Source organism: Morus notabilis, unplaced genomic scaffold (genome assembly GCF_000414095.1).
Source record: "Morus notabilis unplaced genomic scaffold, ASM41409v2 Scaffold1861, whole genome shotgun sequence".
NCBI classification, from domain to species: Eukaryota; Viridiplantae; Streptophyta; class Magnoliopsida; order Rosales; family Moraceae; genus Morus; species Morus notabilis.
This window is the reverse complement of record NW_010362736.1, coordinates 44,626-64,009: the sequence shown is the minus strand read 5'-3', so window position 1 is coordinate 64,009 and position 19,384 is coordinate 44,626. Positions and strand designations below refer to the sequence as shown.

The window sequence follows — 19,384 nt, the reverse complement described above, 5'->3', positions numbered from 1 at the left end:
ATTGTTTAAGTCTGAACTTTGAATGATCTTAATTTTGGTACTTAATTTTCACAAATTCCATCAAATGTTTAACACCTAACTAACAGAATGATTATAACTGAAGCAAAGTAAAACTTCAATGACCAATTATTAGACATTTTAAAAATACTTCAGTGACCAATTATTAGACATTTTAAAAATTGAGATTGAAGGTAAACCTCATAGACTGCTTATAAAATTAACCCTTAATATTATGTATTGGAGATTAATGTAACTCTAGAATTCGGTTCGAATTGACACTCCCTATATATTCTATGAACTGCCTTTTTAAAATGAGTCACATATAATTTTTAATTTTTTAATCATTGAATCACGTTATTTGTTATGCCCAAGATACCTAGACAAACAAACGTTTTGCATATTAAGACAATTGGTTCCGAATTTTAAGGAAGCATCTCCTCTTTGTTACACTTATATTCTAATATGGACTTTCTTTTTGGTATAAAGATTTGTGTCATGGTTCGTGGCTCGTTACAGTATTTTCTCTTACAGAAAAAATACGTAAACTTAGAATAGTTCTAAATCCATGAACTAAACGTCCACAAGTGATCTTGTACATCTTGCATGCTCATCTTGACGTGAGTTCGCGATGATGCGAGCTTGAGCTCAAGCTCTAGCTCACTAACATGCAAGCTCATTTGAATCGTCATGCGAGCTCATGAACTTGAGTTCATCAAATTCGTGAGCTTGCCTAGACGCAAGCTCGAGCTTATTTAACCGTGCCTTGAGAGGATTCTTCACTCATGTTATTGATACAACATTTTCTCGACCAGATCTAATTAAAGAAACTGCATAACGGACTTTTTTTTTTCAAAATCTTCATTTTCTATTATAGTGATGGCCAAGACTTTATAGACCTTCACGTGATCTTAATCTAGAAGGGGCAAAGGAGATCTTGATAATCGATATGGTTGGGACTTGAGGGTCCAATATCTCACATAACTTTCTTTTTGAAAGCAACGTAGAGTCACGGTTTTGTTCGACCCTGAAGAATATCCGGTTACAGCTTGTGAAACCAACAGCTGGATACGGACAATTATATAAAATACCATTAAATGTATCTAAAACCTAATTACAAATAATAATAATAATAATAAATAAATAAAACAAAAAACACGTACCTAAAAATAAAACCTCACAAGGATTTCCCAAGTTTCCTTTTCTAATAATTATTTTTTCTTTTTTTTTTTTTGAATATTAGGAAGATTGTACACTAGTGGCAGCTTACTGATAGGTTTATTGATCTAAACCGTACAATCAAAATCGAGCAAAAATGTTTATACACAAGTGTATTATTCAAAAAAAAAAAAAAAAAATCATCTTATAGTATCCAGTCTCACATAATATCTAATCATCTAATTTAAGTTTTGCAGTCACAATCAATGACCTATATTAGGATGTCCCCACAATAGAATGCCCCTTTTATCTGACCGGTTGGTAGTGGCGGAGTAGTTGTGGTGCACAGCATATGAAAGCATATAACTTTGGGGATAAAAAAGGTAACAATTTAAGAACACGCAGCAAAGTGACGGAAAGAAGATGACAAACATATATAGGCAGCAAAACAAAGTGGGTTCACGGGCCATCTTACTGTTCTTCTTAACCCAATTAAACAAATGGTTTCCTCCAATCCCCTCTCTCAAAAGCCACCCATATAAAGCTGCAATAATCTCTTCATCTCTCTCTCTCTCTCTCTCTCTCTCTCTCAAGTCTCAACTAATAATTAGTACCATATACATAAAATGGTGAAAGCTTTGGCTAGCTAATATAGAGAGCTATATATCTGTATAATATTAGCATATTATTTAGTACCACTAGAAGGGGTTTGGTTATTTGTTTGTTTCTCCAAGGAAATAATAATGGTTTGGCCTTACTATTGTTCTAGTGGTTGGAAATGGAATTCTAATGTGAACATCTTGTTGTTGATGTTTTTGTGGAATGTGGTTTGGGTGTCGTTAATGAGCTGTGGGGGTTTTGGAGGTGCGAGTGCTGCGACGGCGCCTGTGAAAGTGGGAACTATTTCAAAGGTGGAAGATGCTTCCAACTTTCATATATACTATGGCCAGACCTTCAAAGTCATAAAGAATGTCGTTGATGGAAAGAGCTATCTACTTATTCAGGTACTCTTTTATATATATATATATATATATTATATGTATGTATGTATGTATGTATTATATTCCTCAACTTCCCCATTTTATGTTGTCTGTACCATGTCATCTTACATAAGATTATTTTGTGAGTTTACAAATATCATGTATATATAAAGATACATTACGAATATTGAGAGGGAATCTAACTTTAGTTGCTTGAGAGATTAATTTCCTTTGGCTAAATTAGTTTTAGGGCCCGTTTAGTTTATTGATTCGAGTTGAGATGTGACTTTATGTGAAAACTTTTTACTGTAGTAAAAAAATTAAATGTAACTATTTTTGATAGCTTTTTACCGTAGCAAATTCAAATTTTAAAGTCGAATTGGTGAAATAAACGGAGCCTTAATTAGTAAAATTGTGGGTTTTATTTATTTATTTATTTACGTCGTTAAAATTTGAGAGTAAGACTCCACTAGCCCCAAAAGAAGAAACTGATAATTAGAAAAAACTTTTGGTTGAATTATTTAATATGAACAATTAGCCGCTCAATTGATGAAAGGGGGCTCATAGGGATAGGGAGACGCAACTATACAAATGGTCAGTTGGCCATTTTCAGGATATATTAAGTATTGATTTGGTATGCCAAAATATAACATTCACTTTGCAGTCTAATGGAAACACAAATATGAATTATTATTATTGGTGCCTCCTCAATTATAAGGTCACTCTTGAATTTTAAAAACTCTTCATTTGTTTTATAAACTTTGAATTTACTTAATCATTTTTGCTGTAATTATGTTAAAAATATATAGAAAAAAAAAGAAGTAATGGGTAGTCTTTTTATTTAAATTTCTATTAAAAATAAATAGATTTATACTTAATTCCTTATTTTTGCATTTGATTTTAATAAACAAATCTTATAAAAGGGCTTAAATAGGATAGTTAAAAGTTCAAGAGGTAGCAGTGAGATTAATTCAACAAATATACAGCCATAAATCATTTATCATTTATTTATGTGAGCATTTTCTTTTTAGTAGTCTGAATTGGTCTCTATGGACCTTCTGGTCCATGGATTCTTCAATCATGGCCCGTTAGAAACTAGGAACAAGGCCCAGTGTTCAGAACAGAGCATGCCCACTGGCACTGTCCACACAAAAGCAGTCGATTTTAGAAACCAAACCTTAAATGGAGATTATTATCGTTATTATTTATAATTAAAAACGTTAATCTTTCACTATGTGGATAAAAATGTTATTTTCTCTTATTTTCAACATAGGTTTATATTCTTTATATCTTTTACACGAAGTGAGCTCCACTATTACTAAAAAAAGTCATGAGAGATGTGTTTTACTTTTACATAAGTAGACGTATCCTTGTCTTTTGAGGAGAAATTTGTTCAGTTCTTTTTTTTTTTTTTTTTTTTTGGGTCACATTAACCAAAGAAAACTATTTAGCTGAAAACTTCTTAACTACTAAACAAAATGTGTTCTTTTGGCAAAAGTGGAACTTCATCTGACTACCCTTGTAATTTTATTCTCAACTTTCTTTCCACATATTAAAATTTACAGAGTGATTCGAGGATGGCGACAAGAACAAAATATTGCACTACAAGGATCAAATCATTTGTCATCCCATTATCAAACTATTCGGTCGATACAAATAACTTTCCAGGTATATAATATATATAATACATCGATATGTAGATTTGTATATGTGAATATGTATGTACCTTAAATACACTTACAATTAAACGGAAGAGAAACAAAAGTGATTTTCAAAACCATATATATTGATTAGATACCTTGCATAAAAATCGTGACAAATATGTGATTCAAATTGTAGAATTAACAAAGTGTTACTCATTAAATCATGTTATATTTATGTTCTTTTTGGTTTAGCTTAATGTTCTAACTTTGACCCATGATTTTTTTTCCCTTTCTTTTTGGAATGAAATTTCAGTTTCCTATTTTGAGGTGAGAACTACGGATTTCTGTAAGTTGACTTTCTTGAACTTAATTTCTACAAAATTATACATTTTTTTCCGTCTTCTGTGTTTTTCTTTTCAAATGTACCAAGATTTTCCAAATATCTAATGATTAATACTACATAAAAATATGATATGGTCCAACTAGAGATGCAACAACGGGCCAGCCCAGCCCGCCCCACAAATTATGTGGGTCGGGCTGAGCCGGTCTATATACGAATTACCTTGGCCCAACTCAACTCACGGGCCAACTTTACGTGGGTCAGGTTGAGCCGTGCCGTGGGCTAGGTTGAGTTGTGCCGTGGGCCAAAATGGGCCGTGCCGTGGGTCTTGAATGGGCTGGCCCATATTGACCTATCATGGGTTTAGATGGGCTGGCCCATTCAAGGCCTATATTGGCCCATCATGGGTATAGATGAGCCAACTCATATAAGCATGTAATTTTTAATTTTTGAATTTTTAAATAAGTTAACAAATATAAAAGTTTGAATAGTCAATGGGAATATGAAAAGATATATTTTATTTACGATTGTCTTATTAAAAATCTTTCCAAGAAAAATCCAGTGAGACAAAACCTTGGTAAGGAAAAAATAGTACAATCATGATAATTATATTACTAAAACAAAGAAAAAAACATAAAAAATAGATATTGTTCGTAATTACAATGTATTACTCACAGTAGGAGTATCATAAATGTCCAAAATTTCAAAGTCATCAACACAATCATCTTGAACTTGTTGGCTTCTTCTGCGAGCGTCCTTCCAATCTTTGACGCACATTACTGCCTCCAAAATATCGTCACTCAAGTGTACATGCCATTCATCAAGTACTCTACCACTGCAACTAAATAGTTGTTCACTTGCAACTGTGGACACTAGTATGGTTAGTATATCACGTGCCATTCTAGAGAGCACAAGAAAAGTTCTTGACTGTGATCTCCAAAATGACAAAATATCAAACTTATTGAAATCATGACCACCACCTTGCTCATTGAAGATAGCTAATCATACTTTCCCATGAAGAACCATGTGGTGTAGATGTAGTACTCGCTAAAGGTGTAGGGGACATTGTTTGGCCTCCTCCATATTTTTCATTACATGCAGTAAATAAAGTGTTAACTTTTACTTGCACATTTTGAATGACTATGATGTCAGAATGCACCTTCAGTTTTTCTCATATACCCTTAAGCAAATATTCAACACAAGCTAATTTAACTCTTGGATCCAATACAGCGGCTACGCAATACAAAGGTGGAACACACTCCCAATATTTTTTAAATTTGTATTCCATGAACTCAATAGATTCCCTAAACATGTCAAAATCTCTATGCATATCAAAGGTTGCAGCAATGTCGTACAATTTATGTAATGCATGGGGAGAGGTGGGATAGTACACACCTGAGAGTTGGAGAGAGACTTCATAAAAAAACCTTCAAGAAATTGTAGAAACATGAAGCAATTTGCCAATCAATTTCTTGAAGCGGCTCAGTTGGATTCTTCAAGTTGTAATACGTGGTTATAACTTCTTTGTATGGTAGGCATGCGTTTAGCATCAAATAGGTTGAATTCCATCGGTGTCTCACGTCAGTAGAAAGTTTTCTGGGTTTCATGCTTGCTCTCTTGCAAGGTTTAGCAAATTCTTCAATTCAAGAGCCAGAACTTGCTATATAACCCAAGGTCGTTCGAATATTTTTCAAATAACCTTGAAAAAATTTCATGTCATCTTGAACACACAAGTTAATAATATGACAAGCACATCTTTGGTGAAAAAGTGTTCCGCCATGTTGTGGTTTCAAAGTTGTCTTGAAAAGGTTAATCGCAGCAGTATTAGTAGATGCATTGTCAAATGTGATGCTCAAAACCTTTTCTTTAATGCCATAAAAATCAAAAACTTCCATGATGACATCATGAATGGCCTTGGCATCATGTGGAATTGGCACTGATCGAAAAGCAATTAATCTTTTTTGAAAAGACCAATCTTTATCCACATAATATGCCGTTACACAGATATAACTAGTTTTGGTGCAACCTTCCCACAAATCAGATGTGCATGCAACATATGCAGTGAATGAACTAAATTCATTAACTAAATTTTCTCTCATTGAATGAAAAACTTTCATAGTGTCAGCTCTTGTGGTAGTTCTTGAAATACACTTATATTGTGGATTATAAGCATTTTGAATGTAAGCATGTTTCAAGAACTACCACAAGAGCTGACACTATGAAAGTTCTTCATTCAATGAGGGAAATTTAGTCAATGAATTTAGTTCATTCACTGCATTTGTTGCATGCACATCTGATTTGTGGGAAGGTCGCACCAAAACTAGTTATATTTGTGTAACGACACATTATGTGGATAAAGATTGGTCTTTTCAAAAAAGGTTAATTACTTTTCGATCAATGCCTTATCCACATGATGCCAAGGCCATTCATGATGTCATCATGGAAGTTTTTGATTTTTATGGCATTAAAGAAAAGGTTTTGAGCATCACATTTGACAATGTATCTGCTAATAGCTGCGATTAACCTTTTCAAGACAACTTTGAAACCACAACATGGCGGAACACTTTTTCACCAAAGATGTGCTTGTCATATTATTAACTTGTGTGTTCAAGATGACATGAAATTTTTTCAAGGTTATTTGAAAAATATTCGAACGACCTTGGGTTATATAGCAAGTTCTGGCTCTTGAATTGAAGAATTTGCTAAACCTTGCAAGAGAGCAAGCATGAAACCCAGAAAACTTTCTACTGACGTGAGACACCGATGGAATTCAACCTATTTGATGCTAAACGCATGCCTACCATACAAAGAAGTTATAACCACGTATTACAACTTGAAGAATCCAACTGAGCCGCTTCAAGAAATTGATTGGCAAATTGCTTCATGTTTCTACAATTTCTTGAAGGTTTTTTTATGAAGTCTCTCTCCAACTCTCAGGTGTGTACTATCCCACCTCTCCCCATGCATTACATAAATTGTACGACATTGCTGCAACCTTTGATATGCATAGAGATTTTGACATGTTTAGGGAATCTATTGAGTTCATGGAATACAAATTTAAAAAATATTGAGAGTGTGTTCCACCTTTGTATTGCGTAGCCACTGTATTGGATCCAATAGTTAAATTAGCTGGTGCTGAAAATTTGCTTAAGGGTATAAGGGAAAAACTGAAGGTGCATTCTGACATCATAACCATTCAAAATGTGCAAGTAAAAGTTAACACTTTATTTCTGCATATAATGAAAAATATGGAGGAGGCCAAACAATGTGTCGTACACCTTTAGCGAGTACTACATCTGTACCACATGGTTCTTCATGGGAAAGTATGATTAGCTACACTGGATTTGGTTTCGGTGCGTCATCCACATCTTCAACACGTAGTGAATTGGAAAACTATTTGGAAACAAATTTTGCGACATTCATTTTCAATGAGCAAGGTGGTGGCCATGATTTTAATAAGTTTGATATTTTGTCATTTTGAAGATCACATTCAAGAACTTTTCCTGTGCTCTCTAGAATGGCACGTGATATACTAACCATACCAGTGTCCACAGTTGCAAGTGAACAAGTATTTAGTTGCAGTGGTAGAGTACTTGATGAACAACATGCACGCTTGAGTGATGATATTCTGGAGACAGTAATGTGAGTCAAAGATTAGGAGGCGCTCGCAGAAGAAGCCAACAAGTTAAAGATGATTGGGTTGATGACTTTGAAAATTTGGACATTTCTGATACTCCCACTGGGAGTAATACATTGTAATTACGAACAACATCTTTTTTTTTTATGTTTTTTCTTTGTTTTAGTAATTTTGTAAACATCTTATGTATAATTATCCTGATTGTACTCTTTTTTTCTTACCAAGATTTTGTCCCACTGGGTTTTCCTTAGAAAGGTTTTTAATGAGGCAATCGTAAATAAAATATATCTTTTCATATTCCCGTTGACTATTCAAACTTTTATATTTGTTAACTTGTTTAAAAATTCAAAAATTAAAAAAAATTAAAAAATTAAAATTGCATGTTTAGATGGGCCAAGATAGGTCTTGAATGAGCCAGCCCATCTAAACCCATAATGGACCAATATGAGCCAGCCCATTCAAGACCCACGGCACGGCCCATCCTGGCCCACGGCACGACCCAGCCTAGCCGACGTAAAGTTGGCTCGTGGGCTGGGCTGGGCCGAGGTAATTCGTATATGGGCCGGCCCGGCCTTTGGGCCAGCCCGGCCCGTTCTTGCATCTCTATCTCACACAAAATAATAATAATTATATATATATATATTAAATGTATAATATTTTGATGTGATAATCCATGACTTACAGTACCAACTTTGCTTCTCAGAAATAAAACACGCCTATCAGCAAGAAATAAAATTGTTATGATGTGATGTGTGAGGCCTTTTACTACAGAAGACTATACTGAGTAATGTTCATCTGTGAATGAATTCTCAAGGAAGATTTTAACATTTCAACGTTTTCATCACTCATTATAGGCCTAGACGAGCTCTGATGGGCCGGCTCATTGTGGGCCTAGACGGGCCGGCCCATTGTGGGCTTAGACGGGCCCGCTGAGCCGGCCCATTGTGGGCCTAGACGGGCCGGCCTAAGCCCAGCCTGACCCATGCTTTTTCATGGATCGTGCCGGGCCGACCCATGTTGGCCCAGCCCATTAATATTTATGGGTTGGCCGTGCCTTGAATAGTGATAGGCCGGGACCGTGCTAGCCCGGCTCGTCACTATGTCAGAATGAGTCTGGGCTAGCCCACGGGTCCCGACCCATTGTTGCATCTCTAGGTCCAACCCCATTAATTATATGCAATATTATACGTATGTTTAATTACTTATATTCAACAAATTAATACAGTTACTAGGGCTACTGGGGAGCCTAAAGGGCATTACTTCAGAATTGGTGGCGTCTCAATGCGTAAAGAAATTGTATGAAAGTGGAGAAATCCAAGTGATTAATGGAAGTGATCCACAACAACTTTCACAATTTGCAGCTCACTTTATTAGCGACACTGACCAGTCACAAGCTTGCAATTTCGCATCATTTGTTCCTTCCGGAGAGACTACCCCTTTGCAGGTAATGATCAGATTATCTAATATTAAATTTATATTAAAAATTATATGTTCTATATACTTTTTTAATCTAATTTAATTTTTATCACATTTAATATTTAAAAACTAATACTACTAATAGAAAAGCGGACTGTCCCTATTTCTATATATCTATATATATATATATATATCTTGTGTATTTGACTTGACACATGGTAATAAATTGTGTTACATATATATTGTAATGTGAAGTGGACTTATTTGCCCTTTTTTAAATGCATGGTACCGCTAGTACTCTTGCTGCTTGCATTATATATAGTTAGTGTGTGTGTCTATATATATATATATATATATGCAGGCTTTATATATAGTTATTTGACTTGCTAAACAAACCATATTTAATTTCTTACAATCTTACTGTAAAGAACAAAATAATTATTGATTTGCCTGGCATTGATAATTGAGTTCAAAAGAAATTAACTTTTTGATTTTTGTGGTTACGTACAATCTGAATTTTATTTGCAGGGAATATGTAGAGCTTAAGTAATTGTTAGCTCAGTAATATTAGAGTGTGAGAAGAGAAGTAAATGAACAAAGTATTACATTTTATAAGGTATTTAGTTTCCATCTTAAAAGGTTAACATGTTTAAGTGAGGTGGTCTAATATCCTTATATAGCTGTGATTAAGTTTGTATTTAGACAATATGAGACTCGAGCATTTTACCTTTAACACGCCCCCGTAAGATGGTGCTCCGTTAGGAGTCATCAATTTTATTTTGATGAATCGATCCAGCTCGTTTGAGTAATTGGCTCTGATACTATATTAGAGTTTGAGGAGAGAAGTGAGGGAGAAGAATTGCACTTTATAAGGTATCAGACTTCTATCTTAAAAATTTTATTTTAAGATGAAAGTTAAATACTTTATAAAGTGTAATTTTTCTCTCCTACTTTTCTTCTCATCTTCCTCCTCAAACTCAGTGCAATTTTTCTCCCCTGATTTTCTTCTCATCTCCCTCCTCAAACTCTAATAAGTAGCAAAAAAAAAAAAAGTATTAGCGAAGTACAAAATCTAGCCTCTGTTTTCCAATTCATTGATAATTCAGAGTTAACAAAATTCTTCTTTAGATTTGAAAATGTCACTATCACGTCTAATTCTAATGTATACATATGTGTGTATGTATATATTCTCTTTTCAGGTGCATATAAAAACTTGATGATTACAAATATTGTTTATGCATGGGTATAGAAGGTGTTTTTTTTTTTTTTTTTTATAATTATTATTACGATAATCTTTTTCTCGGAATAATTTGATAGAGAGCGGAATGGATCAAGTTTCTGGGAAGTTTTGCAAACCTTGAAGATAGAGCCAATCGAGTATACAGTGCTGTACGTATGAACATGTTCCTTAATTTATATATACATACATACATACATACATATATATATATATATGTCAAGTTTTGTATAAAATAATAATGTTTCTGTTGCAGGTTAAACAGAATTATCTATGCTTGACTAAGGCATCTTCGGGCAGGGCATCATTCAAACCTATTGTCGCTTGGATGGATTTTAGCAATGTAAAAAAAACAACTCTTAGCTAGGGGCATATATAAAGATCAACATATCTTCTTTGACAAATTAATTCAATTTTTTTTTCTTTGTCATACAACATGAATAGTAATTCTTACTTTGGTTTATCACCATTCTGTTTTACTTGTCTGTGTCATATTGTTACATGTAAGTTAGATTAGTTTTTGTTTACTTACTGCTCAGATTTCTCTTTGCTGCAGGGTGCATGGTCTTTTGCAAAAGAAACATACAAGTTAAAGGTACTAAAATTGTTCAAAAATATATTTTGAATGTGAAAGCTAATCAAAATAACCATTTTATCATTTTCGTTTGGTTTCTTTTATTAAGGATTATTATCATTGATGCCCATAAATTTTAAAGTCATTTACAGTTTGCCTTTTAAATTTTGAAAAATTCTCGATTTGCTCCGTAAAAATTTTGGATTAGTCTTAATTAAGCCTTTTTGTAAGAATTTTTGTTAAAATCAGATTGAAAAAATATGGTTTAAGTGTTGGTCATGTAGTTTTTATCTTTTTCTTTTAACAAGTATTCAAACAGAAAGAGCATGCGACTACAAAACTCTCTTTTCTTCTATTTGTATAAATTCCAACAAAAAATGATTAAGTGTGAGCAATTCAAAATTCAAGTGGTAAAGAGAGTTTTTAAAGCTTAGGGGTAAACTAAAAATGACCTCAAAGTACAAGAGGCACCGGTGATAATATTCTTTTCTCTAATAATGACAGATAAATTGGACAAATTCTATGAAAGAATCCCTCTAAATTAGGAGAGATAAAAAATGAGATTTATTATTAATAATAACCACAGGTCTTAAATCCTATTACTAATTTTCCTTCTTTCACTTTTCGCTTCTACCAAGTATGTGGAAGACGCAGGAGGAGAGAATGTTGATGACTCTATCAACAAGATTAGCTATAACATTTCTAGCCCCGATGATTTGGAGCAATTGCATGCCATCCTTTGTGTAAGTTGACCATAACATGTACAAAGAGCTTAATATAAATTCATCAATTTGGATTTGCTTAATCTCCGCATATTGTGGCTTGCTTTCACTTAATTAGCACTTCCTAGTTAGGTGTTAATTAATTTTTATGTACTTGACTTAATTAGTGTTTTAATTTTCTTTTATCTCCTTGTAGACCGTGGATGTGATTATTGATGAAACATTCACTTCAGATCCGGTTGGCTACAATTTGTCATACTTTCTCCAAAACACAAACGTTGAAGATCACTCTTGTTTTGCTTTCCTAACGAACCAAAGCTTATGGAGATACGACAAAAGAATTCCCAACTCAAATACTCTTGGTAAAGTACATTTGATTTGCCAAATCTCTCAAATCCCTACTAATTTTTTTGTTTGTTTGAAAATAACTCCCAACTAATTGAACAACGTTCTTTAGTACCACAAGAGATATGAAAAAAAAAAATGAATTAGTGATATATATCATCATGATACTTTTTATTTTCGTAAGCTTTATCTGCTTCATAACATGATAATTGATTATTTGAATATACTCGACAATTCAATGTTCATGAAAAATGTTACTCATTACACATAGCGATGATATCATCACATATGTGTTAGTGTATTAAAACTGTCACATAACAGTGTGAGACTTAATAATAATAATTTTTTTATAGTTTTTATCAAGAGATGGTGTGTAGAATGCATGAATTGTGTTCCATATTGTTTCTAATATGTTTTGATGTGTAGCCATATAATTTTTTGACATATATATGAATTTTCTTTTTTTCGTCCTGTCATCAGATTGGTTCAATGGAGCAGTTTCACAACCACAACTTGTTTTAGCGGATCTTATTGAAGCTTTATTTCCTACAGGAAATTACACCACCACATATCTTAGAAATATTGCAAAGGTAGGTCTATCTATGCATGACCTCTTTATGCCTAAGGATATATATATATATATATATATATATATATATATGAGTCTATAAGAAAACGTTTCTATACAAATTGTCTATATTTTAATATTTCTAACGTTTGGCATTTCATGAATTAATCACAACATTGCAGGGTGAAGCAATTGTAACCGTTGGTTCTGACATGTGCGATAGAGACGTATCCACAGCTATGGAGCCAACTACAGTACCTTGTGTATGGTAGAATAAAACATGATATTAATCTCGTTTCTAATTTCTTAAACTTTAGGGTTAAAATTTTCAAGTAATAATATATTCTTTTGAAATAAAGACTCGATTTTTGTTCATTAAAAAACAATATCATTCAAGCAACTTTAGCAAGCTGAGAACTCTAAGCCCAATGATCAAGCTAAATTAGTGATTGTTATTACTCTAATAAGTGGATTTCGGTACTGCCAATATGTCTCGAGATCACATTACTAAGGATCATTAAACAATATGCTTTCTTTGTTTTGAAAAATGTCTTGAAAAATTGAAAAAAAAAGAAAAGATAAATAGAAAGATAAACTTATCATTTAGTCTCAAGTAATCTTGACAAATATCCTTTAAAGTGTATGGGTCATGACTTTTACTTTTTATTATTAATTCATAACTTTTTTAGTCAAATAATTATACTAATAAAAGGGTATTTATCGAGAGTAAGGAGTAAAAATTCAGACTTATGCACTTTCAAAGATAAGTTATCTATTTTTTCTTTAGTTTTTTTGCTTACGTGCTACCTAAAAATGAAAGTTCAGGCCGGCCCAGCCCAGTCTTAAATGGGAGAAGACGACCTAGTTCAGCTCAGTCATGAATTTTATAAGGTATTTTTAAAAAAATCTTTAAAAAGAGGGCGTTTAGGCCGAGTTTGACCGATTCAAATAAACTTTTGAGTTCAAAATCTTGATTCGCCCCTCTTCATTTGGGTTAATAGTGGCAGGTCTCGGACCAACTCATTTGGTCTGACTCAAACTTGCACTCTAGTGTTAGGCTGCTAGCTAGCTAACCTTGCTGTTTCATCCTATTCCTTCAGGTATCCTGGCGCTTATTTCCTTCTTGTTGTTTTGTGTCGTTTTCATGTAATAAGTGAATCTGTCGTTTTATATTCAAATATTCTGAATATGTGTGTCACAAGCTTCACTCCAAAGAAACTAATTATCCATACTCATTAAAAGTCACTAAATATCTAAAATACTCTATATACTCCAAAACTCTACTCCAAAAGGCACACAAATTATAAAGACAGGTTTGATATAATATTTTTATTGTATTTTTACATAAAATTTATAAGTCGGGATTTAAAAAAGATTTTTTTTTTCAAAACATAGTTAATGAGATTTGCGTTTTTTTTTTTAATTTTTACTATTGATCAATAAAAGGTAAAATATAAATAAAAATATTAATTTCTTGTTAATTTTATGGAAGCTCTTTCAAAAGAAACCGAGTAAGATCTGGCCTTTTTTTTTTCTTCCGTTTTCTTTTTTCAGGAGCAGAATTTCGATACAAAAGACACCTTTAGTTAAATAATTAAATGTCGGTTGAATAATAAAACAACATCGACTCAGAACAACTATATTTGTAATAATAATAATATAACAAATAATAAATAAACAATACAAAAATCCATGCGTGCGGATTGCTTTTAAGAGAAATTTCTTTAAGGAAACTTTTTAAGAGTTTTTGCTGAACATACAAAAAGATAGAAAAAGGGAGAAACGAATGTTAACAATTTAAGAGCAAGTATTGTGATGATGTTGTTAATCTCGAGGTGTATGCTTGAAATCCTAGTCCTATGTATTTGTGGGGCCCATGCGAATTCTCCTTCCTCTCCCTCTCCATTTCTAGCTCCTAATTTTCTTATTCCCTCCTCCAACTCCAATGTTGATAATTATGAAAATATTCCTCAATAGATAGTCATAAAATGCCGTGAGAAGGCTAAAGATGGTTGCGAAAGGCATATAAATAATAAATTATTGTATTGCAGTGTTTTAATGCTCAGTATAGAAAATGCACAAAAGAACACATCCATGACTACTATAAGCATCACAATTGATCAACACACACACACACACACATATATATATATATATATAAGAAATGTCTTCCGTCCGGCAGACATTATTTGCCTGATCCGGCGGAAGACATTATACAAGATTTATGCTGAATTGTACAACTACCGTATGTAAATATACAAGATATATGATGAATTGTATAACTTGTCATACAACTTATACATCTTTACAATTGTACAACTTCTATATGCTAAATTGTACAAGGCATATGATGAATTGTACAACATGTAAATATACAAGACTTATACTTAATTGTACATCTTTACATGTAAATATACACGATTTATGCTGAATTATAAAACTGCCGTTTCAATCTAGCAAATAGTGCCTCTACTATTTGCTGGATTCCGCCGGATTAATCAGGTAAATAATACCTGTCGGACGGAAAACATTTCCTATATATATATATATATATAAAGTATAATAACATTTTCTCCTCTTGTCTAGGTTAACTAGACAGACATTTCCTATATATATATATATTATATGTACGTATATTTACAATTATTCTACTTCAAATTTAACTCCTTAGAATTATTCTAATAATATTACTTTTTGCTATTTTTTACAATATTTGGAAAATTTTGCTATGTTTAACTTCAATGAGATTTTGCTACATGTCTAAAACGCTCAATCTAATGGGTGTGTATGATTGAGAGACAAGCTATAGGTCAAGTGCGTTGGTATTGAATAGTAAGTACGAGTTTTTCTAGTCACTAAAAAACCTTTACTACGGTAGTTAACCACCAATTAAATAAGTTTCCATGAATTTTTTTTTTTTTTTTTTTTTTTGCTCATTTTTATGTTGAAAGAATTTTAAAACCCTCCTCTGGATTCAAGTCAAATACATTGTTCAATCTTGTATTCTTCGAAATTACAAAATTGGACATGAATGTTGTTGCATTCAAATAAGATTAGAAATAATTCTAGCGTAGTTAGGGGCAAACCTGACATTATATCTAATTTTATTGACATCAACACGATTAATAAGTGTTGGAGAGGAAGGATTATATATGGATTGACAATCTTTTAATTGAATCTCAATGAACTAAACATTATGCCATGTACTTCGGCCCCGTTTATTTCGCTGATTCGAGTTTAGAATTCGAGTTTGGCTACAGTAAAAAACTCTCACAAACAATCACATCTAATTTTTTTGTTACAGTAAAAAGCTCTCACATAAAATCACATCTCAATTCGAATTAAAAACTCGAATCAGCGAACTAAACGGGCCCGATTGTCATTATATATAGAGATTACTTTGGTTTTGTTTTCTTCTATCAAGGACTCATTTTAAGCCATTTAACAGATTATTACTTCTAAAAGGAGAATATACTAAGGCTCAGTTTGGTATTGATTTTGAGAACCTAAAAGCGCTTCTTCACCTAGCTAAAGTCATTTGGACTGTTTGGTAAGAAGCAAAACCGTAGCTTATTCAAAAATCTGAAGCTCATTTCACCTTAAAATCAGAAGCAGCCTTTTAGGTGCTTCTGATTTTAACTTGTGCGGGAATCTCCTCTCTTCTCATTAATGAAAATTTTCTACTCCCCATTTTACCCTCGTTGAAATAAAAAAATCTCCATATACCCATATTCCTCATCACTCTGTTCTCTCTCCTCTTTCGCTCTGCTCTCTGTTCTCTCCCTCTTGTCTCGCTCCTCTCTCCGGTCTCTGCTCTCCGTTCTCCGTTGGCCAGTCTCCCTCTTTCGCTTTCTCTTTCTCTGTACCAAAAAAAAGAAAGAAAAAAGAGAAGAGAGAGAAAGTTGTCTTCTCCGGGAAATATCGTCGGGATCGCTCTGGTGAGGTACTCTTCTCGAGCACTCTCTCATTCTTCTCAATTTGGAGGCTTTATCAATCTGCTTTTATGCTTGTATCTGTATAGGTTTCAAAAATTCATCGTGATGTTTTTGCTCTCGCATGCTTTTTCTCTCTGTAGATCATTCACTATGTTTCTGATCGTGATCGAAGCTTGATTTCTAGGGGTTTTCTCTCTCTTGGTTTTGTTCTTTTGCAGATTAATTGAGCGACGCTTCGAGAGTTCGGATTTGCATGGTTTCTGTCAATGGATTTTAGGGGCAGTACTGTGTTGTAGAAGCTGGAATAGGTCTGCGAGTTTCTGTTCGATATTGGAGTTTTGAAGAATGCAATTCTGATTGTGCAGGAGTGAGCAAGTTCGTTTAAGTGTTTTTGCCGAGGTGACTGCGTGAGCCCTTACAGAAAAAATGGTAATTAAGCTCGGAACTCTAATTTGAAGTTCTTGCATGGCATGCAAATCTTGTGTAGAGTTTTGAGCTTTCACTCTTGGTGTGTTTCAGTTTCGAATTAATTATTGTGGATGTTTCATGGATTTGTGTGTACAAAACACACATAAGATGAATTGAGTGTTATTTTTTTTTTGTTTTGGGTTTTAGCTTGGGAAAATATTCACACTTGCCCAGTAGATGCAAATTAATCGAGTGTCACAGTTTGAAAACAATACTCCAGAAGATGATTACCTTACTCTATAAGTCAAAATTGAAACTAAACAAGTCTTTTACCAACAAATTCACACGAAACAAGCTGAAAGTTCAATATAATTGGCTTTCATCACTGTAGAGAACTATGGTGTAGAGCGGTATTAGAATCCTCTCTTCTTCATAGAACGAGTGTTTTTATATTGTTCAATCTATTAGTTAACCACCCAATTCACTTCAATTAAACTGTTTTAGGATGTCAATGTTCTAAATGAAGGAACTTGTTCCTATATTGAAATATCTTTAAATGGAATTCAAGATCTGATCTATTGTGTACTTCATTTTCTATTTCGGATTCATATGAGTGACTAGTAGATATCTCAGTTGTTTAATTTTTCACTTCTTTCATCTAGTAATCTTTGAATTTCTTCCAAGCACATCTATCAAGGTTATTATATGAGAATTCTCTCATGTAGTGGCAATGTGAATATGCTAGACTACCTAAGTTATCAAAGATTTCAAATATATGAAAAGATTGAGGAATATATATGATTGGTAAAAAATAATTTACGTTATTTTTTTTACTAGTCATAAAAAGAAAATTTACATGCAAAATTTTATTTTCTGATTCTTGATAAAATATTTACGTTATAAACTCTATTTATTTAAAAGAGTTTTAAAATCTGCTGTCAATTATTTTCTAAAAATATGTTATTTCCTCTGAAAAGTTTTATGAGATATTTATTTTAAAAGTTTATCTCTAATTTTAAATTATAATTTTTAATTCTCTATAATATTTTTTTTAAAGTAATTTAAATTTTAAAAATTAAAATTATAAATTATGATTTTAAATTTATAAACTAAAATATTGCATGTCCCAAAACTCACAAGCCAAAAAAAAAAAAAAAAAAAGAAAGTATCCAAGGCCCCACCATGGACATGCAATCGGAGTAACGATGGACTCATCATCGTGCGTGCCGTGCCTAATAGATAAGAGCATTTTTTTCTCTCATTTAAAAAAAAAAAAAAATCTCTTCTCCTCTCCTCTCCGCAATTCTCAGTTTCTCAAAACCCAAAAACTCACAACTTTTTTCTCTCAGAATTTTCCTGCGACAATCCAGGTACTTAATTTTACTTGGCATAATCATTTTGTAATGAATTCGAAGAAGTCAATTTGATCGTCTAGAAACAACCAGATTATCTGAGATTTTCTTTTTGTTCCATTTTTACTCTCGGTTTTTTTGCCAAGATTTTTGTGTTGATTAATTTCGATACTCGATCGTAGTTAAGATGCAACAATCTAGGGTTTAGAAGGATTTGATCTTAATCACTTGAGTTTCGTGTTAGATTTGGGATCAATGAAAGGGGAAGTTCAGCTAGAGTCAGTGAGTTCGCAAGACCCAGGTGACTCGGACCCTTTGTTGCAGAACAAGGCCGATTCTTCACCAGGAAGCTCGACCGAGATTACGGTTGAAGACGTTGAGTCTGGTTCGGTTCCTTGTTGCCGCATTTGTCTTGAAAGTGACGCCGAGCCAGGTAAACCTCGTCTTCAGTATTCTTTTTTTTTTTTTTTTTCAATTTATTATTTTTATGAGTTCTATGAAAAATATTGTTGAATTTGATGTGTTTGAAAGACATGTTCTTATAGGTTTTTGATTTTTTTCACGTAATTCTGCGATTTTTTTTTTGTGCATTTATACGTATATGTTGTCGGGATCTTTAAAGAGTTCCGTAAGTTTTGTGGAAGTTGAAGTTTTTGGTTATGACATGAAAAAGACGGGATTACCATGAGAATGTAGAATTGGCTATAGTTGGAAGTCACTTGGGCCTCGTTCACTTCGTTGATTCGAGTTTAAAATTTGAGTTGAGATGTGATTTTATGTGAGAGCTTTTTACTGTAGCAAAAAAGTTAGATGTGATTGTTTGTGAGAGCTTTTTACTGTAGAAAAACTCAAATTCTAAACTCGAATCAGCGAAGTGAACGGGGCCTATATATATTTAAATTTCATATCATGTCTATTTTGGTCATTTTACATACCCACAGCAATTCCATCTCAAAATTTACCAAACGCTATTATACTGATTTTGGAACCAGCACAGCTACTATAATTACAATTTACCAAACACTCAGCTGCTTCTTAAAACAGCTGATTTTTCTTTCAGCACAGCTAAAAA

The 19,384-nt window shown here is 33.0% G+C and overlaps 1 protein-coding gene across 1 annotated transcript; it reads left to right on the top strand.

The window, feature by feature from the left end:
• Positions 1–1,658: 1,658 nt before the first annotated feature.
• On the top strand, positions 1,659–13,038 carry LOC21391175. The gene is made up of 11 exons (XM_024168610.1): positions 1,659–2,159; positions 3,701–3,803; positions 4,092–4,105; positions 8,981–9,199; positions 10,489–10,560; positions 10,665–10,751; positions 10,965–11,003; positions 11,621–11,725; positions 11,901–12,066; positions 12,530–12,639; positions 12,800–13,038. The coding sequence occupies exons 1-11, from the start codon at positions 1,899–1,901 to the stop codon at positions 12,887–12,889; spliced, it is 1,266 nt and encodes a 421-aa protein (XP_024024378.1). The 5' UTR covers positions 1,659–1,898; the 3' UTR covers positions 12,890–13,038.
• The last annotated feature ends 6,346 nt before the right edge of the window (positions 13,039–19,384 follow it).

What these genes read in the sequence shown, in the direction of transcription:
- LOC21391175 (XM_024168610.1), top strand. Translation starts at nt 1,899, where the DNA reads ATGGTTTGGCCTTACTATTGTTCTAGTGGTTGGAAATGGAATTCTAAT. An exon ending in CCAATCGAGTATACAGTGCT is followed by an intron (nt 10,561 to 10,664) that starts GTACGTATGAAC and finishes TTTCTGTTGCAG; the next exon opens with GTTAAACAGAATTATCTATG. An exon ending in CTTGGATGGATTTTAGCAAT is followed by an intron (nt 10,752 to 10,964) that starts GTAAAAAAAACA and finishes TCTTTGCTGCAG; the next exon opens with GGTGCATGGTCTTTTGCAAA.